The sequence below is a fragment of the Rhinolophus ferrumequinum genome, chromosome 5 (assembly GCF_004115265.2).
Source record: "Rhinolophus ferrumequinum isolate MPI-CBG mRhiFer1 chromosome 5, mRhiFer1_v1.p, whole genome shotgun sequence".
Classification (NCBI taxonomy): Eukaryota; Metazoa; Chordata; class Mammalia; order Chiroptera; family Rhinolophidae; genus Rhinolophus; species Rhinolophus ferrumequinum.
In genome coordinates this window covers 86,825,039-86,837,292 of record NC_046288.1, presented here as the reverse complement: position 1 = coordinate 86,837,292, position 12,254 = coordinate 86,825,039, and the positions used below count along the sequence as shown (strand labels likewise).

General features: G+C 52.3%; 1 protein-coding gene across 2 annotated transcripts in view; it reads right to left on the bottom strand.

Annotated features, from left to right (window-relative positions):
- The window catches only part of ZFYVE28 (zinc finger FYVE-type containing 28), a 69,399-nt gene that overhangs the window by 15,148 nt on the left and 41,997 nt on the right, over positions 1 to 12,254 (bottom strand). For both annotated transcript variants that reach the window (XM_033106676.1, XM_033106675.1), the window contains exon 8: positions 6,980 to 8,224. In XM_033106676.1, coding sequence (XP_032962567.1) covers positions 6,980 to 8,224 — 1,245 coding nt within the window. The remainder of the gene's footprint in view (positions 1 to 6,979; positions 8,225 to 12,254) is intronic.

Genomic DNA, 12,254 nt, shown 5'->3' with positions numbered 1-12,254 from the left:
CAGTTGACAATGAAGGTGGAGAGCAGCCGGGTGTGTGTGGGGGGTGAGATGTTGGGGTGCAGTGAGGCTGGAGGGAGAGGCGGAGTCAGGAACCAGGGGACTTTAAGGCCAGGGCTGGGTGGGACCTCAAGGGGGCGAGGCTGAGGGGGCAGGGCCAGCACGGAGCCATCCTGGGCGCCGGGCTCAGTGGTCACCCTGCAGTCGTGCTGCCCCTCGGCCAGGCCTTCCCCACCCAGAGCACAGCCAGGCTGGGCATGTTCTGTCCAGCTCAACACCCGGCTGTGAATTAGCGAGAAAGACTTCAGACACCGGTGGGCCCATCCGGGGAGGGCAGCACCCCTCCCAGGACCCCCGAGTACCTACTGTGTGGGGCGCTCATTGCACCTTGTGGCTGACACTGCCCCTTGTGGGGTTCCGGGCCATCAGTTACTGTGTTCACTGCAGGGTTCATGGCCAGTGTCAGCAAGGGGCTCAGGCAAGAACCCAGCCCTGCCCTCAGCGGCCCAGCCGGCCCCTGTTTGGTCCCATCTAGCCCTGTGTCATCTGCACAGCTCCCTCTGTCACTTACAAACAATTGACTTGATGACAGTCATTAAGCCTAATCTGTTTTTCAGGAGTCTAATTAATTCCAGTACCTCCTCTATTTTTACACTGCTCAATCATTCTTGTTTTCCTTCCAGGGGCACGCTATGGTGGGAGGGCTTGGTGCTCCTTGCAGACGATGGAACACCTGCCTGGGGCTGGGTGGCTGCAGCAGCCAGGCCTGTGCCACTGCCTGGCCCCAGAATGGCTCTGGAGGAAACAGCAATGACAGGCATGTCCCTGGGACAGGACCTGTGGCCCAGGGTCACACAGCTGCCAGAAAGAGGTCAGGGCTAGACCAAGCCCCACTCTGTCACCCCATCCTAGAGTGCCCAGGAGAGCCCAGCATTGGGGTGGGGGGGCCCAGGCAATGGCTTACTGAGTGGTCACTCAGTCCAGGCACTCACACCCCTTACTTTTCAGCTCAGGACCGGCCCCCTGGGGTACCCCCAACAGCCGGCACAGAAGCTATGGTTATTGATCATATGCTGGAAAGGGAACATGTCCTTCCAGACCACAGAGGCCAGAGGACATCGGTCACTGGGCACCGATGAGGCCCCGCCCAGGGCAGGGGCGGCCCCAGGGCATCGAGCGGCCGACCCCTGACTCCGTCTGCAGGAGGGAAAGGCAGTTTGGTGACGTGTGAACAAAGCAGGTCAGAAGTACCAGCCCCACACCTCTGGGGAGGTTTGCCAGTGATGGAGGACTTACCAGTCACCATATGCTGCTGGAGGAAGCTCAGCCTGTGCTGGCTGCATCCTGCCCTTCTCTGAGCTGGGCACCAAGGCTTCCTGGGGCCTCACCTGGATGGGCACCAGAGGGATCTCAAACGGTTCCCTCCATAAAGGGAAAAGGTTGATGGGGCCCAGGGGGAGTCGGCACCATACTCCAGAAACACAGGGTGCTGCCTCTCTGTGGCCACAGCTGCTTGGGGCTGGACCCAGGGTCCCCCAGCAAAGGGCAGAGGAGCCTGGGTTGAACCACCGCAGGGCCACAGTGCAGGGGAAGGTGAGGTAGCTGCTGGAGGAGCCAGGCAGGCAAGGAGCAAGTTCAAGGAAAAGCTGCAGTGAGAGGCATGGGGCCCTCCAGCATCAGTCAGCATCAGACAAACTTCCACTGGAATGTTTCAGATGACCCTGCCTAGGGGTCACACCACGAGTGGGGAGTGGAGAACAGTGGAAATTGGGGAAGGAAGCAGGGAAATCCAGTGATGTGATGGGGAGATAAAGTTGAGACTGAAAACAGCAAGACGACAAGGGACATAGCAAGTAACAAGCCTGAGTAGCGGTGATAAGTAATGGCTGTGACTAACCATCCTGAGTGACAGTGGTAATGACGGCAAGTAACAGTGGCTGAGTAAGACGTGGAATGAGATAAGGAAAGACATACATGGCCTCTCGGCTCCTCCTCTAGACACTATGTGAGCTGGGGACTGTTAGCCCATTTTGCAGAAGACAAAACTGAGGCTCAGGGAGGTTGACCAGACCCAGGTTGAGGCCCACCCGCCTGCCACTCTTGCACATGTAGAAGAACACCCCGTCCAATGCCGCTCCCCCAACAGGCAAGGAAGTGCCATGTGCCAGCAATTCCCCTCAAGATGTCCCCAACATCAAATCTCTGCCATCACCACACTCTGGAAGGAAGGAGCAGATGGTCAGAGCACACGTCACCTGTTCAGGGCTGAAGCTCAGAATCCTGGGTCAAGGACAGCCTTCCCCAACTCCCATCATTCTGTCCAAAACGGCAGCCAGGGGGCCCACTGAGCACATGAGGGGAGGAAGAGGCACCGCCAGCCCCAGCCTCAAATGCAGCCTCAGAACTGAACAACGCAGAGCAGGCCAGGCTCTCTGGGAGGTGGGACAAGCAGTGCCTTTTCTGAGACACCGCTCCCCTCAAGCCAGAGCTGGTACCCTGCTGGCATCAGTCCCCAAGGCTTCGGTCTCTCTGATGGCTGGAGACTGTCTCAGAAGGCAAAATGGCCAGGCCCTCCGAAAACAGGTGCCTCTCTGACCAAGGGTTGGGGAGCGCAGAGTCAGAGGTAAAAAGGAAAGCGCCTACTCGAGCAGGGGCTGAGGACATATATCCCGCCTGGGCCTGAGGAGGAACGGTGCCCGCACAGTCAGCCAGGGGAGACGGAAAGGCAGGGGCCAGAAGCTGTCTCTGGACTTTTGTATATTTAATCCCTCAAAGGAAAATCAAACATCTGTCAGTCAGAAGACATTGATAAATAAAACCAAAGGCAAATAACAGACGGAAAAGCAACTGCAACAAACACCATGGGCAGAAGGGGCGTTTTCAAGTAAGGACGAAAAATGTGAAAACCCAACTGGGAAATAGGTGAAGGAACAAACGGTCGTCACAGAAGAAAAAGGCAGCAGGAGGAAGTACTCGGGGCACCCCAAATTGGAGAAGCGCAAATTACAGCAACAAAGGGGCCCCTTTTTGCTCTCAAGATGGGAAACGCAGCTGGCGCAGTCACAGCCAGGGTGACACGCCACTGAGGAAAGCAATCTGACAGTAAGACGCAGAACTTAAGGCTCCACAGCTTTGCTGCCGTCTTTCTAAAGGATCAACTCTAAAGAAATAATCCATGAGAGAAAGTGACCACAAAACTAATCTAATGTGGAAAAGAAATGGAAATGGGAAAATGTAGGATAAACTAGCACAGGTCTTTATGACAGAGTACAATTCTATGAAAATCATGTCTTCAAAGAGCTTTGAGGAGGAATGATTGTAAAATAATATAATATTTGTTAGAAAAAAACAATTAAACTCATAGGATTTGGGTTGGCTTTTATTTCCTTCCTTTATTCTTATTTATGTTCTTCTCCTAAGTTTTGATAACGAACAGGGACCACATTCATAATTAGAAACAACGGAGTCAGAGTGATTTTTTTGAGAAGGCAGAAAGTTGAGAACACACTTTAGTAAAATGTCCAGGGAAAGGACAAAGATGCACCAGAGACGGATGACTTCCTGTTTTCTGGACAGTGACCTACTACTCAGCTGGCTTCAAGAATATGGAAGGTTCTGGATGATAAGGTGAGTCTCAACAGGGAACAACAAGCTTTTAAAACATACTAACTTTCCTCAAAAAGGCTAACCTGTGGGCAGCGAGGAGGCAGTAGAAAGAGAAGAGCTGAAGGCCACATGTTCCGGACCTTTCTCCTAGGACTGTACCAAGGATGACGTCCCACCTGGGTGACAGCACTGGCGGAACTGGCCCGTGGTGCAGCAGCTTGCCGGGAGGGCCTCGGGAAATGCCACAGAGGGGCTTCTCCTGGCTGGGACCCTCGCTCCAGAACGCCCCTCCCGCCGGCCCAGCAGGACCCCCGCAGCCCTGCCCTTCCACCTGGAGGCTCTGGTCAGCTTGACCAGGAAAGCAGGTTCCAGGTGTCCTTGGGGCAGGCAGACCCTTTGTCACACCTCCATGCATCTCCTCCGTGGCACGCAGAGGTCTGAGGCTGGTTCCGTCTGCCACACACATGGCACCAGAAGCTCTGAGCGCAGGGCCATGCCTGCCGTTCCCTCATCCAGGCTGCACATCACAGGTCACTGAAGCACCTGCCAGATAGGCAGGACTCACAGTCAAATCAGGACGACAGCTCATCACGCGGCGAGTGACCCTGAGTGCAACACCAGGGGCCCAATGAGCTGGCGCTGCAGGCACTTTGAGCTAAGTAAGGCAGGTATCACTCTCTCTGCGTCTCGGTCTTTCCATCTGCCCCGCTGGGGGTGGAGGTTCACCACCTGCCCCGCACACGAGACAGGCTGCTTTCCTGCTGAAGCCTCACACACACATTACCTAACTACACCAACCAGACTCCAGGAATCTCGCTGTGTGAACTGCAGTGAGCTTTCTGCCTGTGGCAGGATAAAAGGCAGTGTTTTGTGTCTTTTATCAGGGCTGCTTTGTCACCTCTGTCCTGGTGTCCCTCAGGCACCATGAGGTCGGCCTGCCTCTGCTTTGTTTCTGGGTGAGTCTCCGCAGCGTTGCTCAGCCACCCGGCAACCATCCTGTGATGTGAAGGGATCTCTGATGTATGCACAGGCGCCATCTGCTGACCGGGATCCCAGCAGCCCCTGGCGCCGGGCTGGGCCCTGCAGACTGCTGTCCAGGGTCCTGACTCAAACACAGGGCCGGCCTGATGACCCTGCCACCTGCCACGTTCTTCTTTCCTCAGACCCTCTGCACCTTCTGGAAATGTCTCCTGGAAGACGAGACCATGTCTCAAGGCTGCTGTGGGGGTTCTCTTTCCTTTGCTCAGCTCAGCTTCAGCCTTTGAGTCCTGACAGTGTGACGTGACCGAGAACTGTCCACGGCGGGACAAGTCAGGAAAACAGGAGGGGTCCCAGAGAGAAGGTGTCCATTGGCTTTCACCTCAACAAACAGGAAAAAAAGTGGGTGCCGGTCAAAAACTGAAAATCCATGTGTCCTGTCAGAGAATTTGTGATGGTTTCTTATAAGTCTTGCAGAAAAATGATTCACTTATCAATTGAGTTGGGCCCAAGTCGGAGGCCCTGAGGAAGAAAGCTGTCCAGTAGGTTGTGGCTAAGAATTCATCCCATGGACATGGCTGATGAAGCTGGTTTGCGCCTCACGAACAGCCTTATCAGAAATGGGAGCGGCGCTTACATGAGGCTGCTCAATGAACCACCATCTGGAGGGATAAAGTCTGGAACAACTCGAGACCAGCAGCAGGGCCTGAGTGCACACTGGTCAGCCCACACCGTGGGGTCCCATGCAGCTGCGAGTGACGGTGGGGACAGCTGTACAAGCAGCGATGGACAGGCCTCCAGGTTCGGTCAGGAAACAGCGGGCAGGAGTGTTTGCAGGGTGAGGCCCTTTGCCAAAGAACCAGACGAGGAGAAACGTGCAGGCACGTGTGTACACATCTTTGCTTCCATTTTTCAAATTGAAGGATAAACTATAAAAAATCTAAAAACTGTTCCTTTAGGGGAACAGGAGAATGAGGAGAAGGGGCAGAATTCTCCAGGTATGTCTTATTTTTGTAGATATGGCTGCGAACCATGCAAACATTTCAGTTGTAAATTTAAATCGCGTGCAAATGCAATGTCTATGTATCTAATGCTAAATGGAACAAATAAGCCAGCTGTGAGTATAACTGGGGGCGTGGCCTCAAAGAGAATGACTTCAAGTGAGTTGAAAGCAGTCTCTCAACTGTATATTCCAGCAGGATACGCCCTAAGGACAAAAGAGCTATTTAAAAAAATCTTAGATGATCACAAGTGTTGGCAAGGATGTGGAGAAACCGAGACCCGGGTACGTGACTGGTATGAATGAATGCAAACTGCAGCTGCTTTGAAAAGAGGGGACAGCGCCTCAAATAGCTAAACCATGTGACCCAGCAATTCCACTCCTAGGCACACACCCAGAAGGAATGAAAACTGATGACCACACAAAAACGTGTGCACAAACTCTCATAGCAGCATTATTCTTAGTAGCCAAAAAGTGGAAGACACACACACACACACACACACACACACACACAGACACACACACTGGCTGATGAATGGATAAACAGAATGTGGTCCATCCTTACGCTGGAACATTATTCAGCCACAAAGGAAGGAAGACTGGTGTTTGCCACACCGTGGAGGTGACGTGAAAGCACGATGCTCAGCAAGAGGAGCCAGACACAAAAGGTTACCTATTACGCAATTCTGTTTATATGAAATATCCAGAACAGGCCGATCTCTGGAGCCAGGAGGTAGATTAGTGGCTGCCAGGGGCTGGGGGAGGCGGTGGGGAGTGACTGCAGACCCCACACAGAACGGGCTGCTGCTGGGCACGAGGGCTGTGTGGCCCAGGCCACAAAGCATCGGAGCTCTGAAGAGAGGAGGAGAGCGGCCCTGACACCCCCAGGGTCCTGGTTCCTTGTGTGCACCGGTGGGAGGACGAGGCCAGAAAGGAAGAGGCAGTGGCTACACAGCCCTGATCCCAGAGACCCTCTTCTCCAGGCAGTCACCTGGGTCAGGTGGGTGCCAGGCCTAGGCCACACAGTGAGCAGAGAAGTGGAGCACGCCCAGAGGCAGCCATGCCCACTTGCCACTGCCCAGCTCACCCACACACTGACCATCAGGGCCAGGATGGGCCATGTTGGCAAAAGGGGGTCAGCTGAGTGCTTGGCACTGTGCCCGTCAGCTGAAAGGTGCCACCCTGATCAGGGGGACATTTCTCAGGTGGATGCGGTGGTGACCAGGCCCAGGAGGGCCTGATATAAGCTGCTTAACTTCCTACAGCGTTGGTGCCCACGCCAGGCACCCCACCATGTCACACACAGACCACACCTGACAGCCCTGTAGGGATCAGCCAACAGGAGACGCCCCAAATGCACAGTCAGAGGATAAGTCCGGCAGCCCGAGAGGCTCTTACCTGGGGCCCAAGGGCTGTCCGGTGTCCTGCCGTCCGCACTCAGGCTCCTTCTGCTGACTGGTGCCGTCGCCCCCACTGAACAGCCTGTCTGCTGAGTCCCCTGGGGGCCCTGAGGTATGTACCAGGCACTTGCTGGAAGTAGGTGCTTTGGGCTCCTGCCTATCGGGGGTGTCCTCTGAGGGCAGCGAGGCCGGGGCGCCCATGGGCAGTGCCTCCAGGGCAGGCCGGGCCTCCTCCAGGCTCTCGGCCCCACCCTTGGCACTGGCCTTGGCCGAGCCTACGTAAGAGGTGCCGACAACACCTCCAGGGCTGCACTTGTCCCGCAGGCTCTCGGCTGTGTCCTCCCTGCTGCCCCCACAGCCCCCACAACACACGCAGGAGTTAAGGAGGCAGTTGGTGGCTGTGGCGCTCAGTTTGTGGGAGTCACCGTCTGTCCCCTCGGCCACGGGCTCCAGTGGGGGGATGCTGTTTCCGGGGGCTTCCAGGGCGGTGACGGCAGAGGTCAGCGAGTTGGGTGATTTGGGATTGAAGATAACCGTGGCCGAGAGCTTCATGCCCCCTGTCCGGTGGGCGATCATCTCGGCCGTCCCGGCATCATCCACACTCACCTCCCAGCCGTCCAGGGACGGCGGGGCGTCCAGGCAGCTGCAGGAGTTGGGCCCGGCTGCCCGTATTTTGTCACCCTGGGTGTTGTTGTTATTGCTCAAGTCTTCCGCCTCCCCTAGCACGCTGACCCCCGCCTCCCCGCCCTGCCGTGTGTCCTGGGGGTCGGTGCTGGTGCTGTCCGTCCACGCAGACGGGCTACCCATGGCCTCTGCTGCCCCCTCCACGTCATCCATGAAGAACACTGTTCCGTCCTCCTCATCACTGCCGGGCCGCAACCGCCCGCTGCCTGGGGACGCCTCCACCTGGGGGCTGCCCTCGCTGCCCGGCCTGCGTGCCGGGGACTGGCAGGCGCTGGGCGGGGACAGCAGGGATGACATCTCGTCCCCAGCCCTGTGGACCATGCGGCTGAGCTGCTCCAGCTCTTGGTCATCGTACTGCATGGAGCAGGCCAGCTCAGCCTCCGGGTTTGGGGCCTTGGCAGAGAGCAGCTCCTCGGGGGGAAGGGGTGTGGGGAAGGTGGGTGCCAGGGCGGGGGGGGCCTGCGCATCTGCCCGGATGGGGAACTCCACGTCCTGGGAAATGCAGAGGCTCCGTTCCAGCGTGTGGAGCTCGTCCTCACTCAGGGTCTGCAGCAAGTCCCTACAAAGGGCAAGACAAAATAAGTGAAAGCCCCAGCGGCCACACCAGCCCCCAGCCGACAGTGGGCACAGTGCCCTGGACGCCTGGACGGGCAGGGGCACAGCAAGGCGTGCGACACCCGCATCTGCACACGGTGCAGACCACGGTGCACTGTCCCCCACACACTGCAAAGTGAGTGGCCGGCCCCAGTGGCTCTTGCATCCCTCGGGTCGGGACAGTGGCCACTCGGGGTGGCCGACTGCAATTTCTCAAAAAGGGGGTTCTGAAACCTCATGCTGAAAACAAGAAAGACCTGGTCCTCAAGGACATGAAACTGTGAGGAGAACATTGGGGAGTGAAAGAATATATGTTAGTTTACATAGAGACTTTCATCCTTCTGTTCAACAATGGCTACTGACCCCGGTCAGTGTGCCAGGCATTGGGCCACACTCAGAAGGACAGGTACTGTCCCTGCCCTTGGGGGAAGAGGCAGATAATAAACAGATATTTATATAAGTGATGACTGAATAACAGATCGACAAACAGAACACAGAAAAACGCCTGCCAGACGGAGGGCACGGCAGGGCACCTGGCTTCGTCTGGGGAGACTTCCTGTTGGAAGGGGCGCTGACACAGACACCAGAAGGTGGGTGCCTGGGATGAGCCTGTGGCAGGTGCTCTCTGCCGGGAGAAGCTCGGGCCAGCTGGGGCCTGAGGTCCCCAGTGCAGTCATGGACCTGGGTGCTTCTCAGAACTGCACAGCTTGACTCCCCATAAACCCCACGCCAGGCTAACAGCACCTGATGGAGAACACCACATGCCTTTCCACGCCCTCCTGCTATTAGCACCAGCCTTACTTCTAAAGACAGGGCGCTCTCGCCTGTTTTCATTCTCTGGAGATGGGAACTTGCAGTCAGCGCTGTGTGGCAGGCTTTGTTTGTCGGTATATCTGTGCGGGGTCACCAGATAAAATACAGGATGTCCAGTTCAATTAGAATTTCAGCTAAGCAACAATACGTGGTTAGTACAGGCATTTGTCCTTTTACTGCGCTTCACAGATGGTGCGTTTCTACAAAGTGAGGCAAGACCCTCTACCTGCAAGATTACGACTCACTGTATTTCAACATTCGCTTTATTGCAGTGATCTGAAACTGAACCCACAATAGCTCCGAGGTGTGCCTGTGTGTCCCAGATGGGGGGCATCTGGCACATACTTACACTAACAGTGTTCACTGTTTATCAGAAATTTGAACTTAATTGAGCATTCTGCTGGTTTTATTTGTCTAGATCTGACAACTGGGTTTGGTGATATTCGTCGGTGCTGTGGAGCGTTCACTGTCATGGCTGCATGTCTTTCCTGGGGGACACAGCACCATCCATCTATGAATCTGGTCTTGCCTATGGGCCCTAGCTGCCGTGGCCCCCATCTCTGATACCTCTCGTGGGGAACATGTGTGCCTTTCTAAGTGCACACGTAGGGAGGTGTTAGTGAGAACTGCACTCCACTGGCCCCCACCTGTCAGCTGCTGCAGCTGCTGGCTCCACCACAGAGCACTTGGTAGTTATCATCAGGTCCTTTCTGGTGAGTGTGTAATGCTATCTCTTGTAGTTTTAAATTGCTTCCATCCAAGGACCAGTAAGGTTGTGCACCTATCTGTATGTTGATCGGTCCGTAGAATCCTGTCCCGTGCCTGTTCAAGATGTGCACGTTTCTACCTGGGTTGTCTGTCTTTTCCTCACAGAGAGGAGTCCTTCACATATTATGGATTTATTTGTTTGGATACACTCTCCAACTCTGTGACTTGCCTTTTCACTCTCTTAATGGTGTCTTTTGATTGAACTGAAGTTTTAAATTTCAGTGAAGTGCAACCTATCACATTTTTTATTAGTCTTCTGTGTCCTGTTGAAGAAATCTCTGCCTACTCCAAGTCCCAAAGATGTTCTCCCTGACCTTTTTCTCTGAAGGCTTTCCTGTTTTTGCTTTTCGCATTTGTATCTGCAACCCGTCTAGAACCGATTTTTGTATGTGATGGTGGTATGGATCCAGACACATGTTTTCTCATACGGGTATTTATTGACTCAACCCATTTATCGGGAAAAAAACCCAAAAAATAGCCATTCCCCACTGTTCTGCAATGCCCCCTTTGTCATAAATCAGAAAGCACATAAGTGTTTCCAGACTCTAGTCTGCTCAGAGGTCAGAAGTCCATCCTCACATGACGCCTCGTCGGCGCTCCTGCAGCTTCACATTAGGCAGTGGCTCCAGCATCGTTCATTTCCATGCAGTACACCCAGCAGCCGTGCACACATGTTCACACGCACGCTCACACCAGCCTGGCTTGTGCAAACCAGCAAAGCCCATCAAGAGTAGGAGAGAACAGTGATGTTCTTTGTTTTTTTCTCCAGCAATCTCTTTCCTCTTGGCTATTCTGGGCCCCTTGTATTTTTACATGAATTTTAGAATTCATTTGTGAATTTTGGCAAAGAAGAAGAAGAAGAAAAGGCCTCCTTTTGACTTTGATTGAGATTGCAATGAATTCCTAATTAATTTGAGACTAACTGTACCTTCTTGGAACTGCTTCCCCCTGAGTGTGCGACAGCTCTCTGGCTATGTGGGTGTTCAAAATTCTATGTCAGTAACGTTTCATAACATTCACAGGAAGTCTTACATGTCTTCAGGTTTTTGCCTAAGTAGCCAATGTTTACTGACACTCTTATAGATGATATTTAGAAAATTGCTTTTGTGATAAGATACATGTACTATAAAATTTAACATTTTAACTGTTTTTAAGAGACATTTCAGTGGTGTTCAGTACATTCCCAGTGTTGTGCTGCCATCACCACCATCCACCCCCATAACTCATTCATCTTGTAAAACAAAGTCTGTCCCCATTAAACACTAACTCCTAACTCTCCCCTCCTTCAGCCGCTGGCAACCACCATTCTACTTTCCATGCCTGATTTTGGCTACTGCAGGGACCTCATGTAATTGGAATCACACGTTGTTGTATTATGACTGACTCATTTCATTAAGTCTCATGTCCTCCAGGTTCATCCACGTTGTAGCACATTACGGTCTCATTTCTTTCTAAGGCTGATTAATATTCCATTATATGTATTTCTCATATATTTTTATGCATTCCTCCACTAATTGTCACTTGAGTGGCTTCCACGTTTCGCTGTTGTGAGTAATGCTGCTGTGAACAAGGATGTGCAATATCTCTTCAAGATGCCGATTTCAATTCTTCTAGGTGAGTACCAGAGTGGAATTGCTGGGTCTTACGGGAGTTCTGTTTAACTTTTTGAGGAACCTCCATACTGTTTTCCATAATGACTACACCAATTTATATTCCTAACAGTGCACAAGTGTTCCCTTTTCTCTACGTCCTCGCCAACACTTGTTATTTTTTTTTTTTATAATGTGTTTCTCCAAAAATAAGACCTTGCTGGACAATCAGCTCTAATGTGTATTTTGGAGCAAAAAATTAATGTAAGACTGGTCTAACTTTACTATAAGTCTGGGTCTTACATAAGACTGGGTATAATATAATATAATGTAATTTAATACCCGTGTATTTTAATTTAATGTAATTTAATTATATTACATATAATATAATGTAATTTATTATTAATGTAATAAAATATTAATTTTTGCTCCAAAAGACGCATTAGAGCTAATTGTCTGGCTAGATCTTATTTTTGGGGAAACACAGCAGTAGCCATCTTAATGGTCAAGGTGATTTGCATTTCACTAATGATTAGTGACGCTGAGAATCTTTTCATGTGCTTGTTGGCCATTCATTTGTGGGTCTTCTCTGGAGAAATGTCTATTCGAGTCTTTTGCCCATTTGAGCCAGGTTGTTTGTTTTATTGTTAAGTTTTAGGAGTTCTTATGTATTCTGGATATTAATCCCTTATCAGATATATGATTGGCAAATATTTCTCCATTCTGTGAGTTGCCTTTTTACTCTGTTGATAGTATATTTTGACACACAAAAATTTGAATTTTTCACAAAGTCCAATTTATCTAATTTTTTCTTTCATTGCATGT